This window comes from Athene cunicularia, assembly GCF_003259725.1.
Source record: "Athene cunicularia isolate RWA chromosome 9 unlocalized genomic scaffold, athCun1 chr9_part2, whole genome shotgun sequence".
In the NCBI taxonomy this organism is placed as follows: domain Eukaryota; kingdom Metazoa; phylum Chordata; class Aves; order Strigiformes; family Strigidae; genus Athene; species Athene cunicularia.
Window position 1 is genome coordinate 2,006,760 of NW_020799111.1, and position 22,294 is coordinate 2,029,053.

The 22,294-nt window shown below is 50.2% G+C and overlaps 1 protein-coding gene across 2 annotated transcripts in view; it reads right to left on the reverse strand.

Moving 5' to 3' along the window:
- The window catches only part of EPHB1 (EPH receptor B1), a 74,311-nt gene that overhangs the window by 44,335 nt on the left and 7,682 nt on the right, over window positions 1-22,294 (reverse strand). Inside the window, exons 1-3 of one of the 2 annotated variants that reach the window (XM_026855413.1) lie at window positions 5,602-5,622; window positions 4,647-4,711; window positions 230-911 (exon numbers count right to left, since the gene is read on the reverse strand). In XM_026855413.1, coding sequence (XP_026711214.1) covers window positions 230-911; window positions 4,647-4,703 — 739 coding nt within the window. In that variant the 5' untranslated portion in view covers window positions 4,704-4,711; window positions 5,602-5,622. Of the gene's footprint in view, window positions 1-229; window positions 912-4,646; window positions 4,712-5,601; window positions 5,623-22,294 lie in introns of those variants that run through there. The other variant, XM_026855412.1, reaches the window with a different exon arrangement.

The following is a 22,294-nucleotide window of genomic DNA, read 5'->3' on the forward strand; positions in this document are numbered from 1 at the left end:
ACATCCTCGCCACACTGCTCGCCAAGTCTGGCTGCTGACCGGATCGTGCTGGGAGGCTGCAGGTTGATCCCTGCCTGGTCCCTGGAGCAAAACCACGTCAGGGCAGGTAAACGGTGAGGAGCCGATTTCATAACAGACATTGCCTACAACAGCTTGTTTGAGGACACACATTTTCTTAAGCAAAGCTTAAAAGTAATAAAAGCACCTTGTTACCCAAGGCCAAGCTTACCTTTGCAAGCCACATTGTTCTCTGGCTCGTAACCAGCCTTGCACGTACAGCGGCCGATGGGGACCATCCACTCCCCATCCCCGTTGCAGTACAGTTTGATGGGCACATCCACCTCCTCGGCGTTGGGGATGCAGGTGCCACGGGCAGTCACTAGAGAGGTGCTCTCCGCGCCCGTCATCGTCTCCGGGAAGATGGCGAAGTTCTGCACCACACTGGGGCACTTCTTGAAGAAGACTCTGACGGACAGCAGAGACATACAAGCCCCATAGTCCTGGAAAGCCAGGTAAAAGCCATTGCGGGTCAGGGGCCCAAAACTTCTCACTTCCGTGTTCACCTTCATCAACCTGCCACCAAAGTCCACCTGGGAGAAGCTCTCGTCAGCAGCAATGGTGTCCACTTTGAGGTAGGGTGCCTCCGTCCAGAAGGCAGACTTCTTGGTGGCAATGACAGAGTCTGTCTCGTAGTAGTAGAGGTTGAAGGTCTCCTTGCAGGAGCCAGGGACGTTGGGGAGGCTGCTGCAGTCCCGCACAGTGAAGCGCATCTCGGTGTAGATGCGGTGAGCTCCACGCCGGTTGATGAATGTGGTGAGGAGCCAGTTGTTCTGGTTGGGCTCGAAGACGTTGCACACCTGATACGTACGGATGGTGTTGAGGTTTTCGTCGTAGCCACTGACTTCTTCCCACTGCAGAAAGGAGAAGGGAGAAGTGATGAGAGGGAAGCAGAGGGACCAATGGTAGCCCCTGAGCCGTGGAGGTGCTGCTCACCCTGCACGAGGCAGGGCAGGGCTGGAAGGAGAATCCCAAAGCCCCAAAGGGGACTAGGAATGCAGTTGTGGACAGATAATGTGATGCACAGGCAGAAACACTGCCTGGGCCAGCACCAGAAGAAATCCTCAGCCTCTTACCCCTGCATGCCTCTCCCCATTGCTCCCTGGTGATGCTAAAATGCGGGCAACCACCTTAGCTGCCCCGAGAAGACGTAAAAATGGGAAGAAAGATGGTTCAGACACTTGGAGGCAGGAGGTAAAGCAGCACATGAGGCTACGGCTTCATTAAAGTCCAAGTCGGCACGCAGGCTGGAGAGCGAGCCTGACCCCAGGCTCTCAGCAAGATAGGATCATTTCCCCCGGCAAAGAAAACTAACTAAATAAAACATTACCACCACGGAGAGAGAGAATATAGATTTGCAATTCGATTTATAGAAGGGCATTAATATAATCCAGGCTACAATTTCAATTAAGGGACAGCGGCAAACTGTGAATAGTCTATGATGGCATTAGAGTCCTACAGACAGATTTACAACCTCATAATCCATTCATTTTAACTAATCCATGTTTACAGTCTCCTCATAACAGCATTATTCATATGGCAATCTTTAAGCAGCACTCTGAATATCATGCGTAATTTCCAGGAGCAACGCTATAGCAGCACTCGCTCGTGTTTGTGCTTACATGGGGGCACAGCGGCAGACAGTTGATACCAACCTGCCCCGTCATGTTCAGTCTTCCCCAGAGCTGATGCACCACAACCAACCCTGCAGCCTCACAGATTTTGCCCTCTTCCATTTTCCATTAAATAACCATGTTCCTTACCAGCTCCCCAAGCTTCTCCCTTGTAAACCACAGCCCTGATGTAAAAAATCGCAGATTTTTATTTTGTTTTTCAAAGCAGGGTCATATACACACTGCCAACAAGCACAGCAGAATGTTTACTCCCAGGTCCACCTACTCAGCTCCACTAAGTTTATGCAAAGATCACTGCTCAAGGTTGCACATTGTTGTTAAGCAATGTTTACCAAACCAGCAATAAAACCTCACGCATCCAGCTGAGTGCTCTCCCTTCTCATCCTACACCACAAAAGCACACCCTCACCACCCTGGACAAGATGTGCAGATTCAGTGCCCTTTCTCTATCAGGCACATGAGAAAGCTGCAAGGTTCTCCCCAACCATTGTGGCATTGGTGGCATTGTTTCCCACCTGGGCTTTGCATTACCATCCTGTCATCCAATTAACACTAGACAACAAGCTCTCTTCCAGCGCTCGCCCGCCAGCATAACACCAGCTCCACTGCTCTGCTGCCTTTGCTGCAGGAATCCTCCTCTTCATCCCACCCACCAGCTCCTGCACCTCTGTCAGCTGCACAGGAGGGGATCTGAACCACTATCCTTTTATTCACTCTGCCCATCAGGGAGCTCGCTCTCGCACCAGCTCCTTCTACCAAACACCCCCTGTGCTTTGCTTCAGGCACCCAGCATACAGGGCTGCCCGCAACTGGGAATGACATCAAATGCCACTTGGAAAACCCTCATGAGGGTTCAGGGCTGGATCCTGATGCTCCCTTGGGCACCCCTTGGGTTGAGCACTCTTGCAACCAGGCACTGAAGAGCAGCAGGTCCCCGCGGTTGGAAAGACCCATGGTGCCAGCAGATGGTACCATCAATGTTCTAATAGCAACAAATGCACCATTTTGATGAGATCCCACTAAATCATTCACAGGGAGCTGGGGATTATGACAGTGTTCTTCTCCATCTCCACTGTGATTTAAAGCACATCCATCAGAGAGAGCAGGATGAGAGCCCATGTCCCACCACAGCCCCTGCATCCATGCCCCAGCATTAACGTCAACAGCCCCACCAAGCCCCAGGCACAGCTGTGAGCTGGGCTGAACAGTCACTCCCAGAAACAAGAAAAGACTGACTAAATTTGGGGTCTTTGCTGACTCCAACCCTAGAAGAAATCCCCATGTGAAGCTTAGCATCTCTACGCCAGGCTACTTGGATGGGTCACAGTCTGAAAACCCTTCCTGGCATCCACACTCTGGACAAGCCTCACTCAAATACTGGCCATTACTGCTGGACAAGCCAAGACACAGCACAGATCTGCCCTCAAATATTTGTTGTGAACTATTAAACGAAACAAACCCTAAAACTTAGTGCTGTAACCAGGCAGTTCATAAAGACTAGGGCATGCCTGGAGCAAGAGGAAAATATTGCTTACATTCACTAGCATACAACCTACTCTAAAACCTGTCTCAGCAGGGACATGATACCTACAGGTGGTTCACTCCAGGAGTCCAAAATCTACCTGAAGATGCTCTGCATCCATCCAGCAAAGGAACTGAAGCTACAAAGAAAAGCCCAGTCAACGAGCAAGGGAACTTCACAGGGGAAGTCACACTCTCCAACACACGCTACAGACTGACCCCACTAAAGGACTCGGTATTTTAAAATACTTTGTGGAATATCTAATATACACTTCTGTAAAGGAGAAGAGTGACTCTCAGAGGAGCAAGAGTTGGATGGATGCAGGGGTGCACACAGAAGGTCACAGCGATGTGGGCTGGGGAGAGGCTTCACTCTGCTGTTCTGCAGAGGGTGAGACGGCCGTGCCTTTCAACACAAGCTCCCTGCCTGCCTTGCACAGGCTTTCAGCGATAGCAGCTGCAGGCAGCTATTTATATCCCATCTCCATCACCTGCGTGCAGCCCCCCTGCATTTTGCCAGCAATTTATCTGGGCCCAGATTTTTTTCCAAAGCAATTCAGTGGCAAAGCCCCACATTTCAAGGGCCTCTGACATGCCTGGAGAGGATTTTGTGCCCACTGCATGTGTGGTTCAGCTTTGGTGATGGTGTGCAACCTCATTTCTTTTGGGCACCTGGCCAAGCCAGTCACACCCTAACAAAGACACAGGCTGGCATCCTTTCTCCTTTGGTCCTGGAGGCCCAGGGGACTGTCCCTGCTGCTGTACCTGTCCCTGCCCAAACAGCTGCCTGACCCACCGTGATGTCCATCCATCAACTCTTGTGTCCCCTCCCACTGCCGCTCCTCTCCCCCCCCTGCTCCATGTCTCACTTTCTCTGCCAGGGGGAATGTGAGTCAGGTTATTTTATGCTTCCATTCCTCAAAGGCTCGTATTATATAAAAAAGATGTTTTAAGTGCCTCAGGGCGTTTTGTTCCTCATTACTTCATAAAAGTGACATTAATAGCCAGGGAAGAGCACTGCCGAGTGCAATTACGGATGATGTTCCAGGTATGAAAGCTGTTTTGAGCCTGCTAATGTTTCCTAATTACAAGCCTTTTGGCACAGGGAGAGGGAAGGCACAAGCGAGCAGGGGGATGCAGAGCAGTACAGGGCCAGACCCTTCACCTGAGAGAAGGACAGACAAGGGAGACGAGAGCATGAGGATGGAGGAAAGCTCCATCTTTGCTAAGACCCCAGGACCAGTTCAGGGAAGGGACACTCAGCCCCGGACCAGCCATACAGCTTGGCACAGGAATGCCTTGGTCACCCCACACCAACCCAGTGGGGTACCACTGTTACCCCTGCAACTCCCCCAGCTTCCCACTAGTATTTTAAGATAAATAGCATGAACCCCATGAGATCACATAAGAATCAGCTGGGCAAGGGGCACTTACCCCCGAAGGAGGGTTGGCAGTCCAGCCCAGCTCGGCCGTCGCCGTCCGTGTATCCATCAAAGTTTCTGAGAAAATACAAGAAAAGGAAAGCAAACTAGTTACTCACAAAGTTTTCAATGACGTTATGAGCACAGAGCCACAGAAAAATGTACAACTGCTTTCACAGAGTGTACATCTGACCCTTGGAGCTGCTCAGAAATAAACCAGCAGGTGCCCTAATACATCTAATGAACTATGGGCAGCTTCACTCCAGAGCAAACAGTACAGGACAAGACTCTTTGCAAAGAGTCATGGCCTGAGCCCAGCCCACACATCCATCTCTGACCCCTTCCAAGCCTAGAAAAGGAAAATAGCATTACCAACTAAAAAAACTTAAAAAGTTAACACCATGGAAGCAGCAAGGGGTTGTAGGAAAGTCTCCCACTACGGGCAGAGCCCAGCTCTCCTCCAGCGCCTCCATTGTGGCTTTTCAACAGATCCCATCCAACTCGCTCACAGCTACTTGCTTCACCCCACAACACTGGACATCCCCTTTTATGCACTACATCTGTCGGGTGCCCCGAGTTGTCACTGCAAACACTTATTAGTTGCCAAGAGTGACTGCAAATACACAAATAAAAATCCCATTGTTGGAGCAGTGTTCCTCTGCTGGGGGTCTTTTGATTTGATGGGGAATATTTAAAAGCTGCAATACAGATGCCATTTCCCTACTTTTATTCTTTTTTTTAAAAAAAACACAAAAACACAACAAGAATAATAGTGAGAGCAACAACATATAGAAACAGATGGGAAAAAATCCTCCAGGTTTTATTTATTTGTTTGCAGCAAGCAGACATGCAGATTAATTTCCTCTATTCCTGTGTCTCGACCAAATGGGAGGAGATGCGCCACCGGTGGCTGGAATAGCTGAACATCCCCCAACCCTCCCCTTTCCTCCATGGTCCCAGGTACTCACAGCAGCTTTGCAGCTCCAGGAAAAGGGGTGCAGCCAGAGAAATACAGGTCAGGAAATAAAAATCCGTCCAGGAATATGAACTGCCGCTGGCCTGCTGCTTTTAATCTCTCCACGCCCGCTCCAGCAATTGCAAGCGGGAAACGAGACTCCTATTAATCTTCCCAGCCCTCCCTTTGCCGGCTGCCCCGGGATGAGAAACCGGAGAAGCGTGACCGGGAACTCCCCACCCTGCCACCAGTGATAAATGTTCCCCGCTTCCAAAATCCCTGTCGGCGCTGCTGACCCAGTCTGGCTCCCAGAGGTGAGCGGGGCCACAGAGGAAGGGAGAGCAAGGCAACCCCCCCAAAAGATGGAGTGAAAACGTGCTTGGGAGCTTGCAAAGCTTCAGCCCCTCTAACTGGTCCCAGGATGCTGCTGTGGCACTGCCAGGAGGGCTTCAGACCCCAGTGCACTGAGTTTCTGCTCCCCCCTGCCCTCTGCCTTCCTTCCCTCAGAAACAGCCCCACGTCTCGTTAAGCAGTCATCAACCCTCGCTGTGGTCCTCCAAATAAGCAGGCAGACATGCCTGTGCATAAACGGATGCAAACACCACACAGTGCCCCCTCCCAGCAGGGCTACACAGGGAGGGATGTTCTGAGGGCCTATGAAATTGGTGATTTTCCCCACAGTAAACAGGGTGATCTTCTGCCACACAGGGGAAACTGAGGCAGCGGAGCCCAAGGTGATGCAGGGAGCGTGGCCAGGCTGGGATCCGACCTGGCACACGCACTCTCTGCAGTAAATAAGGACACACACGATTACAGGAAAGGCACTTCTTGCAAGGGTTTATTTGAAAAGAATTTTCTCTCCATCATCTCGCTTCCTGTTCCATGCACTTACAGCTTCCTTCCCTGGGTGTTCTGCTGGGGTTTTTTCAGTGGGGTGATGACAGAGGAATGTACTTTTGATAAAGTACAGCCGCAGTGCAGGACAGTAGCACGCAAGGACCGGCTCTGCTCCACGGTGACATCCGCCAGGATCCCTCCCGAAAGCTCCCTCACAAAATCTCAACCCTTCCCTCCTCTTCTGCTCCTCCCAAAAGGCTCCACGTTTTGCAAAGAAAGTAGGAATGCACAGCAGCAGTGCCAGCAGGGCACTTAGCTGCTCCTGAAGCAGGAAGCTTCAAAATAACTAACTAACAAAATAAATTAATTAGTTAAAAAGAACCACAGAGAATCTTTCACTTTGGAGGTTTCCAGAGTCCTAAGGGGACTGCGTGGCCTGTGGCCAGGGAGGTGGTACTCCCAGTTTCCATCGCAGATGCATAACTTGCACTTCAACAGCTCCATGTTTCTAAAGCAATTGCAAACTAAAGCCAAAAGAGGGCCAAGAGCTACTGATGAAATCCTGACCATCTATAGACCATCTCCTGCTCAGATCCTGCCCTGACTCCCAAGGACACTGCCAGAAGAAGATCCATAACCTGGCAAAATAGTTTGACTGGTTTGTAGGCTGTTTTTTTTTAAATAAAATGGTTAAATCCCCCTCTTTCAGCTCAAATTCCTGCTGAGCAAACCCAAACCCTGTGACTGCAGAGGTACTGGCACCAGAAGGACTCAGCTGAGCAACTTCCCATTGACCTCTGCTATTTCCTCTTGCAGGATATCTTGGATTTTAATTCATTTTCTGGGACATACAAGTGATGTTGTGACCCTGGGAAACCCCACAGGGACGTTTATGGACAGGCCACTCAGGTCACGGAGCTCCCTCCTTCAGCGGGGCAGGTTTTGCAGACACTGGTGCCTCTTGCCCCCAGTCCTCGCAGAGAAAAGGGGGACAAGGTGGGGCTCCCAGTACCACTTCCATCTCCATCTCTGGGCTGCAAAATATCACTACCGTTGGGGGTGTGTGTGTGTGTGTGTGTGTAACACAGGGATCACCTTGGCCATCCATTGCTTGGGAGCGGGTAGAGGAGGGACAGGAAGTAAAAAAATCCCTTTGCTCTGCCTGCTAACGAGGGGATTACTGCAGACCTGTGCCTGAGCATCATTCATCAGCAGAAGAGCTGCACAGATCCCTTGCACCTCTCATCTTTTCTGCCTCATCCTGCTGCAAGGAGCACTCCTTGTTCTTTGGCACTGGGTATTAATTAAACACCCGTCCCAGGGGGTGTAAGCACAAGGGTACATCATCTCCCTGTGCCTCCTCTCTCGAGCACGGCACCGCTGGCCACATCGGGTGAACCACGTGCCGCCTGTTCACCTGCATCAGCCAGCCCTCGCACCTCCAGCGTGCCGGTGGACAGGCTCAGTGCCCAACAGGGCACCGCCCGCACCTGACTGCCCACGCGTGGGCACAGCCGATGCCCAGGGGATGCTCTGCCTGGGAGGGAGCTCAACACACTCGCTTGGAGAAGTCTTCGAGACCTGAGCCTCCACGAAAGGCATCTGACCAGGCCGTAATGGCTGAAGCCCTCGTTAGGGAGAAGATGAGCTCTGCTCTGGAGAGCTGAGCTCTCTTAGAATGAAGAATCTTCAGCTGTATACAGTAGATTTTCTTTAATGGACACATTACTTTAAACTAAGCCTTCGCCATCTGTTCCAGTCCCTAATTATCAATACAAAAACAAACGTCTACTCACAATTACACTCGTAACGAGTAAAGATGCCAGCAATTAGAATGCACCAGCATCCTCACTGCCGAGCAGTGCATCCATCTGTGATGGCACTCACACGATCCAGGCAGGGAGGATTCGCTGCCGTCCCGGACTCCCCGCACCCTCCCAGCCAAACGGGTGAGAGATGCGGCCAGAGCCGATGTCCACGGTGGGAAAAGCTGCACCTCAGGGGAGCAAAGGGTGAGCTGGCATCATTCAAGCAGCAGGAGGAAAATAAGAAATTTAGGGTGAGAGCAGCCAGACGTGGAGCATAGCAGCATGGGAGCCTTCTTTTCACACCAGCTGATGCTGTCTTGCCAGCAACCCTTCCCGATAGAATTTAAGCCTCTTCCAGGAACACTCTTCTGAACCAGCCTGAAACCAAGCTGAGTCTATTTCCTGAAACCACCACCCTGAAGCCCATATTTCAGACCTCCCCAGTGTGGCAGGCTCCTGCTGAGTCCCACCATGAGAAGGTGTGACTTCTCCCTGGCAGGGAGCAGGGTCTGGCTACAGTCAGAGAGGCAAGGAGGCCAACACAACCTGATCACGTTTTGACATTGCCATCTGGAAAGAAAGAGATTAAGACGACAAATTTTCTGCTCAGGGAGGCCACGAAGAAAGTTATACGAGTGCTGCACTCCTCAATAGATGCCTCGGGGACATGGTCCCTCTCCTGAAGGAAGAAGCAGCAGCTCTCACTCCTGCAAGGAGATAACGGCAGGAGCCAGCCTAAGGCACTTGAAAGCAAATGCTTGGGCATATGCAAAGAGACGCAGGCACGTCTAAGACAACCAAGAGGAAAAAGATAGAAATTAAGCAAAATAAGAAGAGAGGAGGCTTGATAACAACAGATGGTAGAGGGAGATTTGGAAAGGATGCCAGCTGCTGGAAATAAGCCCCCCGAGATGCGTGGGGAGCAGAAAGGTGCATGTCAATAGCTGAACCTTCGGAGTGAGAGGGGAGACGGGTGGGCAGCCATCGAGCAAGGGGCAGGGTGCGTGTGGCTGTGCGGGGCTCGGCTCCGGGATCTGGAGAGAGGATGGATGCTCCACAGGTGGGATCTGCAGAGACTCAACCTGATGTGCCCTCGCAGAGCACAGAGCAAGTGCTGATGAGGTCAGTGCATGGTCCAGCCCCAGGGCACATCCCTTGGGCAGTCCCAGCCCTGTAGCATGACTTTCTGAAGGGGAACAACAGCAAGGCTTTTTTCCATAAATCCTTTCCCCTCTATTTCATTCTCATAAATGCCAAGCTTTCTTTCTGCCCCCTCTTTCTCTCCCGAGAGCTTCAGCAAAATCAGCCCAAGGCAAACGCACAGCTTGGGAAGCTTCTGTCCAAGTTTGGTGACATTACCAGAGAAAGGGAACAATAGAGAAACAGAGCCAAGATGCTTTATTACAAAGACTAGTGCTAAATAACATTAACTGCTATGATGCCGCGAGCTCTGCCTTCCCGTGGTTGTCGTGACTTCAAGCCAAGCCCAGATTGCATTAAGGCTTTCACCACCCCTACCTGTACACTTGTGGTTTGCATCACACCTCTCAATGTCAATGGAAAGAAAATCCCACAAATGCCAGGGGAATAATCTGGATTTAATTCTCACTGTTCCCCATAGATGAAGGGGTTGAAGCACACGCCAGGAAGTTGCCTGAGTAATTCCAGGCTGCTCTCCATGACCGTGCTTCTGACCACAACATCCCACAGACACAGTCCAGGTTTGCCCATGCAAGGTTTCTGTATATCCTGAACACCATACTAAGCTGGGAACAGCAGGAACACAACACCCCTGTGGCTCTGCTGCAGGGAACAAGGTGGCAAGATGCTGGGTGCACATCCCACCCAAAAAGTCTCTTCTGCAGGAGGACTCCCCACCTGGCTCCTGCTCCTAACTGGGAGGGAGTACCACTGCTCGCCCCTCATGCCGTGAAGGAGCCAGTGGCTGCACAGCATGAACACCCTGACATCTCCCAGACGGTTTAATTACGGCACTGGAGAGGCAGGCAGGGTAAGAGCGGGATCGGCCTCTCCCCTTTGATAAGCGCTTCTCTTCTTAACAGTTTCCTGAGAGCACTGGCTTCCAGAAGAGCCGCTTACAGTATCTATACACTTTCAATCAAAAATATTACAGCAACAACTAATTACGTCCCATCATTCCCATGGCTCTCTGCCTTTAATGGTGCATTTTGCTGCTACAGAATGATGGTAAAACTGCTCTGGAAGTGCATAACGAGCTCTCCCCATCAATCTCCTGCGGGTTCGTTATGAAGGATTACCCATGGAATAACAAACCCAGTTGAGAAGGGAAAGGATGCACTAAACAACAACAAAACAAGTCAACACAAAACATTTTCTGCCTGTACTTTAAAGAAAGCCACTGGTGCTTTGGGGTCTGTGTGAACCTCTTGGGGGAGTGGAGCAGCTGTGCCTGCTCTGCAAAGACATCTCAGCCGTGACACCACCATCCACAGCCACCAGACAGCGGGAGGAGATCTGTGGTGGCCAAAAAATAAAATAGACGCTTTTGGTTGGAAAGGGAAAGAATTTATATATATCAGCTGAGGACAAGCGTGCTGTGTCAATTTGTGACGGGATGCATTAAGCTGCGGCCGCACAGCACAGCCCTGGACCTCCTCCGGGATCTCCCGTCAATGGCATGGATTTCAGCGCGCAATGAAGATGCATCGCAGCAGGGCAGGCGATAACTTAATGAAGCTCAGATTTGGGGGTGTTTGCTCAGCAACTATATAACAACTTTATCAATAAACCGCTGCCTGCTGCGACTGCAGGATGAAACGCTCTAATTACAAGCCGCAAACACTATCTGTATCAGGATATAGTAAATTGAAATATGCTGGTTGATGTGCCTGAAAGCGCCCAATAAAATACCTGCTTAAATTTTTGCAAGCGTACGTGCATACACACACGTGCAACAAACCCAGCGTATCAGGCAAGAGAAAAACACAGACAAAAACCCCTCCACTGAGCCCCACGCTTAATGCAAGCTAAAAAGGTTCAGAAGGTGATGTAAAGTTTGGACCGTAAGGACCAAGTCCCATTTACCAACACTCACTCCTGCCTGCAGACGACGCAGAGGAGACCCAGTCCCAGCACCTCCCCTTGGTTTTCATGCTCCGAAGGGGGCTTGACCCAGCGTGGGTACATGGTGTTGGACGAGCTCAGCCGGAGCCATACAATCCATTTATCATAATCCTACCAAGGAGAGATACAGTAAATCAAAGAGACAACCTGCCTGCAAATAAATTACAGGGCAGAGGGAGGGGGGGAGAGGAATAGAAAGGAAAAGAGAGAGAACTGCAGAAGGAGAGATAAGAGAGAGAGAAGGAAACAACAGAGAATTACCAAAAAAAAAAAAAAGGCACGCATCACAGGGAATAAAAGACAAAGGGGACAAAATCAAATCTAAAGATAACAGAGAGAAGATAGGGCTTTCAATACCTTTTGTTTTCCAAATTGTAAACCTATTTTAGAAAATTTGGGAACAAGTTTTAATCCACCAAACTCAAACCAGACATCAGAGACAATGGGAAAATCTCAGAATGGCAAGTTACAGGTGACCCAGTATTTTCCAGACATAAGGAGTTCATTTGCTCTTGTAGTGACAAAGTCACTCTTCAATATCATTCTTTTTATAATTGCACACAGGCCATGGGTATACAAAAAACACACTTACTATATGCATAGAACATAGTCCATACAAAAGTATTCACAGATGGGCACAGATGTGCTTGGCAACTCAAAGTCCAGCAGCACTGAGGGACGAGTGAGCACTTTAATGAACACTCTGGCCCACCAAGACAGACCCAGCCAGCCCAGGTCCTCCACCACACCATCACCAGAGGAGCGATCCAGGGCTACAAGATGACAAGGATATCTTTTAGGAGAACATTTTCCAGAACAATGTCACTACATATTTAAATCCTCATCTTCACTTTCTTGAGGCTGGGTTGCCAGCAAACATCACTGAATGCCACAGCCTACCCCAAAAATCACCCTACATCGAGCTCGGCAGTTACTTGTTTCATCCTCCAGAAGATGGAACAGGAACTCAGACACCCAGGGATGGGCAGAGGCTTTCCCAGAAACCCTACCCTTCAAAAAGCTTGTGAGGCTGCCCAGGAGAAGCAGCACCCTTCAACTCAAGGCCCAGCTAAGTGGTGTGAGGAGGTCTGGCTTGAATGAGGCATTACTTAGGTTGGGGAAGAGCAATCATCACTGTCCAATGCTATCACCACCCAGAAGCACACACCAAAGCAGATGAAGTTCAGGAGCCTGAGGATGCTCCATCTCTTGTCATGCAGTTGAGTGGCTTCAGCATGAGCTGGGCACAGCAGCCTCACCCCAGTGGACTTCTTGGGTGGAGACCAGCTGGCTTGGATAGCCATCTCACCAGCCAAGTGAGCGAGGAGGATCCAGGACCCTGAACACATCGTACATCCCAGCAGGAACACAGTGCCTTAAGGGTAAACCAAACATTAGGGAATGATGTCAACAACTTCATACTTTCTGCTACTTTTCTGTAGTTCACTTCTTGGTCAACAGCCATGTACCAGCATTGGCTGCACATAGTGTGCTCCAGCCAGGTTGAATGGAAGCAAGTGAGCTCACCCAAGAGAAGGGCATTCTGTCAGGAGCTCTGCTCTTGGGAAGAGGGGGCTTGATCTTGATCTCCACCATGTTATGAGAAAGCAAGGAGCCTCAAAAAGAGAAGGGGGGGTGGAGTGGGTGGGGAAGAGCAACGTTTGAGATTTCACAGACCAGGGCCATGGAAGCCTAATGAGTTCAGTGGAACTGGGCTCCTAATCAACTGGGATTCCCCTGGAAATGATAGCCTCTAAATACAGAATTAGTCGACTGAGAAGACAGAGCAGCCATAAACATCAATAGCATCTGCAGTCACACATGCTAGGATAAATTAAAAGGATGCGCTGTTTTTGTGCCTGGATATACACAGAACATTCTCCGGTGGGATTGCAGGGGGAATCTCCCCAGCAGCGTGCTCACACGTGTCTCACAGCTGCAAAGCCAAACCTTCAAGGCCACCAGCACAGAGGCAATGCTGGAGTAGGTGCAGTAAGTTTTGTTGAACTAATGCACCAGACCTGTCCCCTCTTTCCCTGCGGCTCTCCTTCCCCGCTGGCTTTATTTTGCCTTACTCCCAGATAGCACTGCCTATGAGGAAAGCTCTAAAAATCAAAACATTTATCCTGCATTTCCCTACACACCATCACTTCTTTAGAGATTCAGGATGAGTCACTGTCTTGGACCACGTTCTCCAGAAGAGCTTTGCGCTTGCTACAAAAATATGCATCTCATAGAGCCCTAAATCTAAAATGCCAGCCATGCTGTCAAAGAGCCCTCAGACGAGAGATGTACCTGGCATCGTCCAGCTCCTATTTACTAGATCTTATTTTAAAATGTCAAAGGGATTCTGCATGAGCTATGAACATGACAGACTGCTCAGACAGCAAGCAAGCACTGTCGGGGAACTCCAGCTTGGCAAACGGCATCCCTTCACCCATGAGCACCTCCTCCCAACACAGCCAAGTGCTTGGCATTTCCCCCAGACACCAAAACTTGGGAGAAAAGCCTCCCTTTTCCCCCTGACAAACCCCCTGGCTGCCAACAGCCAAAGCCACACTGCTCAGTCAAGTCAGAAACCAAATCCCTCCACCAAAGTTAGATGCTTGCAAAGAGAAATCCCACTCTGGACAAGCAAGTATGAAGCGAGCGTGGGGCAACTTCCCGACACGGCCCCAGCACAGAACAACTGCAGTCAGATTGATCCTGGTTTTTTAATCAAGTATCCAACACATACCAAAGCCTTCAGGGAGGCCAGCCAATTGTTTTGGGGTGTAAATAAGAACTGAACAACAGCAACATCATTGCTGGGCTGAGGATGCATCCTGAAGATCCCCCGCTCATGCACTGGGAGTCTCGGGGGGGGAGAAGAGGGAAGGCAGGGGACCGAGAGTGGAAATGCGCAGGGATGCTGCGGCTGCCACTGGAGGTGACAAGCTCAGCCCCAGCTGCCGGAGCACAGCCATAGAGTGGAAATATTGAACCTCAAATGGAAGAAACTGTAAAAGCTCGTCGGCAAGCAGCCTCCCGGTGCTGGCCGTCGTGCCGAGCATCCTCTCTCCGGTTTTTGCACCATATGGAGTCAGCTCGCGAGTGCAAATGAGGCAAAGAGCATGAGAGGCAAAGGGAAATAAATCTGTGCTGCCGCTGCAGCGCACAGGGTTGCCGGCAGTACGGGGAAGCCTCTGTCAGGATGTGGACAGGATGGGGGTGGGCTCTGCCTGCATCCCCTGGGATTGCCTTGGCAGAGAGCCCCGCTGCCTGCCCAGCCCTCCCTGCATAAGCCTGCACGCATGGGAAAGGGGATGTGGCAAAGCCAACATGTCCCTTGCAAGGCACAGAGCACCCCGTGAGCAGACCCCACTGGGGTTTTTTTGCTGTGGCTCCACATCCAAATGCCACTTTCCAAAATGCCCTGCAAACTCATTCCTTGGGTCTGCCAGGTTTGCCCTGGACTTACTTTTTTCTTCTTTTTTTTTTCCCCACTTTCAGATTTGGTCAAAACAGCCAATGGCCAAGATCTGTAACTATCCCACATCCTCACCTGAAAATTTTACTATCAATCACAGCCATCTTTAGGTACGTATGTACATGACAGCTGGTCCGTTGAGTAAATAACAAAATGTGTTTGCCAAGATTTCTAAACATCCATTCACACAAGGTGCCATACCAGCTCTGATGGGCCAGCAGGGATGTGAAACCCTTGCCTGAATACGCCAGTAGCTACCACCTACTGCTCCTCCCCACCTCACAGGGCCAGCAATTGCCCCTTTGGACAATGCTCTTCAAGTGGGTGCACAGCTGGGGCTTTGGAAACCCTCTTTGCAAGCTTTTGGCAAACTGCTGCCTGACTCCCCCAGTTCCTGCCTGCACAGAGGTAGCGCCAGGTCCTCCATCCCACCACATCCCCTTTCACCAGGAGCCCTGAGATCCATAGTCTGGGAGAAAAAAAAATAAAAAACAAAACAAGAGCTGCTCTAAATCGACCTTAAACTTCAAGGTTTTGCTCAGGACTGTGCTTACACCTAGCTTTTCCTGCAAGCTGCAGTGGCCAGCTGAGCTGCTGAGTGGCCACAGCTCCCACCAGCCCCGGGAGGCAAGGAAGAGAAGGAGGAGGAAGAGGAGGATGCTGGCAAGAGGCACTGCTTGGCAGCCGGTCTGCCCAGCACACCCATGCCTCCAGCACCCGGTACCTGCGCGGGTGCAAGCTGGGAAAAGGCTCTAGCATGAGGACAGCCATCTGTGCACTGGGAGCCGTGCCAGAGCGGGTTTGGGGGATTATTTTTCCCTGCCTCACCAGGACAGTCTCCTTCCCGAGGGAATGGGTAGAGCTGACTTAACACCTCACCAAAATAACTTGGGCATGGAGTTGCAGGGAGGTAAGCAAGAAGTCCACCAGAGCCACCTCCAGCAGCCTGCCAGCCCAATCACCAGCCCACCCCCGGGAGGTGCCCATGATCCACTGCGAGCAAAGGATGGTCCTGGCGTGGCCGGCACAGCTCCATTTCATGCACCGCCTGCTCTGCTCATTTTTAAAGCAGCACCAGTTGATGATAAACTTCACCTAAGCTCATCTCCGTACCCACCTCTTCTCCTGATGATGCTGACCCATCCTCCCTGATTGTGGTTTCCTTACTGAAATAAATCACTTTAAGTGCACATTGTGCTCTGGGTCTCATTACCGTTCATCATCATCTGCGCAACGGAGCTGTCACATCCTCACGAACTCTGTCACCTGGGAGACACGGGAGCAATTTGGGAGGACAGGCAGGTGGGGAAAAAGTGCCTGCACCCCAGTGAGGTACCAGGAGCTCCCCATCCCTCTCCTCCACAGCGTTTGGATGGTTGGCTCACACCTTCAGCCCCACACCACCCCTCATGGCACAAAACCAAGAAGGTACAGCACATGCACAAGACGGGATCGTTGCACACAGGTACCCAGAAGATGGCAGGATGGCAGGAGCGATGGCAGATGCACCTTGATGGCCAAGAGGGTCTTCCTCCAGCAAGGTATCTCCGTGCATGGAAACCTCCTCTGGAAGAGGTGGCAGAAACTCCCTCTCCTCCCCAAATTTAAAGCAGAAACACTTAAACAAGGGAAGAGGAAGAGACAGGCACAGGAGCAGCAAGATGATCACCAAACCTTCTCCAGCACAAATTCCAAGCAGCGCCACACTCAACTCCTCATCACAGATGGATGCTTCCAACAACATGAGGTTACTCCAGATTAAGCCAGAACAGAAGACTGCAGTTGCGCTGCACACAGTAAATGAAAAGCTCTGTGCCAAAACCCTGCAAGGACCATTCAGCCGATAGCAACACAAAGGCATCGTTCGCCTGTCACATCACTTTCAAAAGCCAAACACTCAGAAAGCGAGAGAGGGAGCAATTAAGGCTGCCTCTAATCTTGTAGTGTCCACAAAGGCAGGTCTGTTGGATTTTTATCGAGGAGGGAGTCTAAGTGCCACCAGCTTCCAGATGGCCAGCAGCCCTGCGAGGGGCTGTGACCTGCCTCTCATGAAAGGCCAACCCAGCTGGCAAGGAAGGAGCCATCGCCACACGACTGACGCATCCCTGCACATCAGCACAGCTCCCCAGGAAAAGGAGCTGTTTCCTGATGCAGTATTTGGGAGGGTGCAGAGGTTCAGGTTTCCCAACAAGTACACAACACCTATGTACAGCCCCTGAGCGTGGCCACGGAGAAGACATGCTTCTATCACACCTTCCATAAGGTCAACGCTCGTGCTTGTCTCAATCTCTCCATCTCCCCCACTCCATCATAACTTCAGAGTAAAACTGCCCTCACTGCCCCGGTGACCACGGCAGGCGGAGGAGACCCCCGGAGATGCAGGAGGAGAAGACCCTTGGAGATGCATGTGCACCAGGGCATCCATCACTGCCAGGAAGGACACCCCAGGTGGTCCCACAGGCTTTGCTCGGCTCTCCCAGCATCCCATCCCACCCCAAAAACTCAGTCAGCCAGCTGCAGCTCAGCCTGGAGACCCCACATTCTCCCCCCACTGCCCAGGGCTCTTGCACACATGTTCGCACACGCCGGCACAGAGCAGGGGGGGAAGCCGTGTTGCAGAAATAACACAGGCACACAAACAAAAGAGAACAAGCCATTAATCTGGGTGAACCGGAGGAAATGAAATCATTATGTCTGCAGCTACAACATCCCGAAGAACAAATTTCCTGCCTGGATAATAAATGGATTCTTTTGTTTCACGTTGGCCCCAATCATGTGACTATCTTGGCCTATTCCTCATCCAAAACATCTTGCTGTATAAATACCCAGACGGGCTCAAATTTCAGCTGCTAAAAATATGTTTTAATTATAATAATATATAATAATAATAATAACAAAAAAAACCCATCTAGATCTACAGGCTCCCCTTGCCTCCTAAACAACGTCTGAAGGCTTTCCTGCATGCAGGCAAGCAAACAAAAAGTCCAAAAGGTGCCAATTACAGCTGAACAGCACAAATGAAATCTTTGAAAGACCAAGGCACCTAAAAGGCAGCCCTGGGTTAATGCCCACAATAAATAACCCCTGCCAGAAAGAGAAATGATGGGTAAATCAGCATTTTAAACATCGACAGACCAAAAGTACCTTAAAGTATCTCCCAGCAGCGGGAAGGGGACCAAAGCCATGCGGCACACCGATGACAGCTCCTGATCTATAAACCTTGGAGCTGTGCAGATTTTCTTTTGAGACAGGTTTCCTTCTGGTGGCTTCCTGATGCCTCGCTATCCTTTGTTAGATGGATGGGGATGGATCTGGCCTCCCCCAGCTTGGTGATGGCCGTAGGAACAGCTCTGGGGATCTCAAGGGATGCAGACCTCTAGGAAAGTTGCGTGAATTGTTGGTTTTAAGCGTTCCTTTAAGCTGCAACTCCACCAGATCACTCGGTTAAACCCATTTTTGCATCTAACTGTGTATTTTGCTTCTGATCTCAGCTTCTTTTCGCTCGCCTTCCCAGCTTTACAAACACATAGCAAACACTGCAACAAGTTTCAAAACAAGACATGGTTTTGAATCCAAACATCAAAGTGTCTTGGTGCAAAAAGTCTAAATTGTTTGAATGTTAAAGAGAGACCTCCATGAAAGCAAAGGAGATCAAAAGTCCCCGCAAGCTAGCAGGCAGCAGGATGCAGAAGTTTCAACTAAACTCATCCTGCCTTGCTCTAAGAGAAAGGTCTCCTTGATGTAGCCCAGGAGAAGACCAGCCCAATTCTGCCTCCCAAGTGGTCTCCCCCAGCTGTCTGCCCCTTTTATTTCATTTTGGGGAAAGTGTCCTGGGCACAAACCCGTCTGCAGCTCCCCCTCCTTGGGGCTGCAAACCCTGGAGGGGTTCCTTCCTCACACACACAAGCACTGCCCCAGGTGTGCTGGGGACAGCAAGGTGGCTTCTTCCAGAAGTTTCCTCAGAAAGGTGCATTTTTCACCCCAATGCTGAATCAAGCAGCATTGGAAAGGCCAAGATTTTTCACAGAATGGGAATTTTGTTTCTCTCCAAGTATTAGTTCACCAGAAAATATTAAAGGGGATTAACAAAAGCAACCCCCAAGGCAGCTGTTCAAAGCCCTGCTCTCAGCCCACCACCCCGTGCTCAACCGTAGCTCTTACTGACTCAGACTTGTACTCGTTCTCCACCACCCAGAGCATCCCAGAGCCAAAAACCTCTTCTCTTCAACTTCAAACACAAGCAGAGAAAACCCTTGTTTTGAAAGCGGGCTGGGTGCATTGCATGAGCAGAAGTTCAATTTCATTTTCCTTTGTGGATCATCTTTAATTTCAATTGTATTTTGGATGCTGTGGAAAGTGTCCAAGCATAGCTGCTGCCTCATTTTAATTTCTTATCGTTGCTGTTTCTTCAAGGAGGGGAGCGGGGGGAAAGGGAAGGAAAAAAAAGTCCTTGGAAACTAAATATTTACACACTGACGTATGCTAATCCCAGCAGATCCATGGGTGGGAAGCCTATTTAAAAAAAAACATCCCTAATTACTTTCCCATTTTAAAGGGAATAATCTGGCGATTAGCTAGAATGTTTTACTTAAGCAGTCACATATTTTTTGAAGAAGAATAATCTGCCAGCATGTGCACAGACAGGACAGGAGTTTGACAAACCATTTTCATACGCTTCCCTCACGTCCAGCTGCTGACAGCCGAGCAGCACAGAGGAGCCAGAGCCTCGGTGAGCGGTTGGGGGGTCATTAAATGCCACCCCTGGGAGGCCACTCCTGGGATGGTGACAAAGCCAGCTCAGACAGCGATATCTCACCAGCCCCTGGATTGCACCATAAGGAAACCTCCTTGCTGGGAAAATGGCAACAGAGCCGCAGATGCCTCAAAAGGCCATCGGTCACGTCACAACAATGTCCCAGCAAGCACCCACGCCCCTCCCAGCAGTGCCACGAGCAGGGAAGCGCAGCGGGTTATTACTGCAATATACTGCTTTATCGGGAGCATCTTTCAGTCCCTTTTTACTGATGTATTAACAAAACTTATTCTCTTATCAGTAAAGTGGTTTCTGCTGGAAAAAAAAAATCTAAATAATCCAGACTAGTAGGTAAGGATTTCCAAGGTCCCCCCTGCCACAGCAAAGCAAATAGCAGTAATTTTCTAATTAGCAACAGCCACCTCATTGCTCAAGGAAAGGGCTGCAGTCTTCAGGATAGGTGCAACTTAGATTATAAGACACGCACGGCAGATCATTTAGAAAGATAAAACCACGTTTGCTCTGCCGCAGCCAGCTATTAAAAGTGGAGAATGTTATTTCAGGTAATAAAGAGCAAGACCCGAGGACCAGCCTGGGAATTCAAATTTACAACTTGTATCAAATTCATATGCTGTAAAACTTCACCTAGTTTATAAGTTTCTCGCCAACTTCATAAAACATGTTTTATTATTATTGTTTTCTGACTCTCCTGCCTTAATAAAATTCCTCTCCCAGTCTGTGTGGGTGTTGCATTATAAACATTTGCACTTTGATTCATTCACGACTGAAGAAAGCTTTCAAGGTAACCTATTAGGAATACTTTAAATGTTTCAAAGACTTCCCAGTTTCCCCTGAACGTCGCCAAGCTTTAAAGAAATAAATAAAAACGTGCCTTGCCACAAACCACCTCCAAAAATCTGCTGGGCTGGTGACTCAAGAGATTGCATTTGGGAGTGACCGAGTCACACACCAGCCTGGCAGGGTCCATGCTTGCCTGTGGCACGGGCTGAGAAAACACAGGGGTTATCGGGGCACGGGGTAAGACAGGTGCCCATCCATCGCTCCCTAAGCCCCCTTGGCAGGGAGCCCCAGGGATGCTGCCGAGTGGGTCCCACTGGTCGAGGCAGACAGACCATTTTCTCACACGTTAAGGACTGGACCATGCAACAATAGGGGTGTCCCCGGTCAGCTCCAGCGAGAAAAGCCCAGCCCTGGCACACAAAGGCTGAGCTGGAGGGTACGCTAAGCAGCATCCTTCTCAAAGCAGCCCATTTTCTCCGGCCTCAGCCAAAGCCCATTGAAGTTAATGAGCGTCTTTTTATAGCTTTCATCAGGCTTTGGAGAAAGTCTTTCAGTGCCACAGACTCCCGTGTGCACACAGTGGTGCCAGCCATTTCAGTAATAACCCACACATGGCACGGGGAGGGATAACGAAAGCCAACTTTTAGAAAGATACTGAACACAATTAGCTCACGACCTTAAGGCTCTCACCAGCCTGCACCCACCTCCCCTCCTCCGCAAGGTCAGCGTGGGCATCTGGGTGGGGAACGGGGGCATCGCCAGCTGATGGCCACACCTCAGGGGGGCCCCACCAAAGATGGGTCCAAAGAACAAGGCATTGGTGCCTTTAATTCCTGCACAGCTGATGCTTTTCTCCATTTCACTGAGCAAGAGTAAAGTTACCTGCTGCGATGCAGGTGGCTCAAGGAACGGCACGTCCTTCCCCAAGAAATGCAGCACAGAGCTGATCCTCCTACATTTTACTAAACCAGAAATTACCACTTTATAGCTTCATACCTGGTCCCAATAACATCATTATACGTGACCTCACAGGGCCTCTGTTGAGAGCCTAACAAGCTCAAATGACTTAGACCCCCATCAGCAATTTCATCGCAAGGGGCAAAGCACAGACAGCAAAGGCCACACATCTCCAGGAGGTTCACCTTCTTGCATAGTTTCTGGACAGCTTCAGCTGAACCCCAGGGGCTGGGGAGCAGCTCTTTGCCTCTCAGGCTTGACTGCAGCCAGGTCACGCCCGTGATTTTCAGCGCTCAATAAAGGATGCAGAGACCCAGCATCGCTGCTTTAAAAATAACTGCAGGAGAAGTGCAGGGATGGAGCAGCCATGTGGTGAGGGCATCTCCATGCTGCTACGCACCGCGGGCAAACAACACCTACGGAGCAACCTCGCAGGCACCACAGGCACGCTATGCAAGGCAAAGGTCCTGAACTAGTCAAAAACATTGCAGGAAGTACTTCTGACAATACACCGGTGATTTTGAAAAGCCAAATTTTGTTCTTTTCAAACACATCTGTTTTAAATGAAAAGCAGAGCTGATGCCTCATGGAGCACTCTGAGCGCATCCTGCTTCTGCTCTGTTCCTATGTGCCCATCTCATTCCTTGGGCATTTGGAAATACAAAGCTACAGGTGTTGGGTGAAAAAAAAGTAAAATTAAAGTGCCCAGCCACCTACCAAGGCCACCCTGACCTGTCCCCAGTATATGGGGCTGTCCCCCTCCCAGTTACCCCCAGCCGGAGGGCAGGGGGCTACCCACCAGGACTGGAACAGACCCAAACAGCCAGCCCTGTTCTCCTCCTAAAGGACAGTGTTTCCTTTTCAACTCTTCTGCTACGTTCCTGGTTTTCCCAGGGAAGTTGTAATTCACACCCCTTCGCCTCTTCCACAGTGATTTAATGTCTTTTGAGCAAAAAGCAATTATCCTCATATCAAC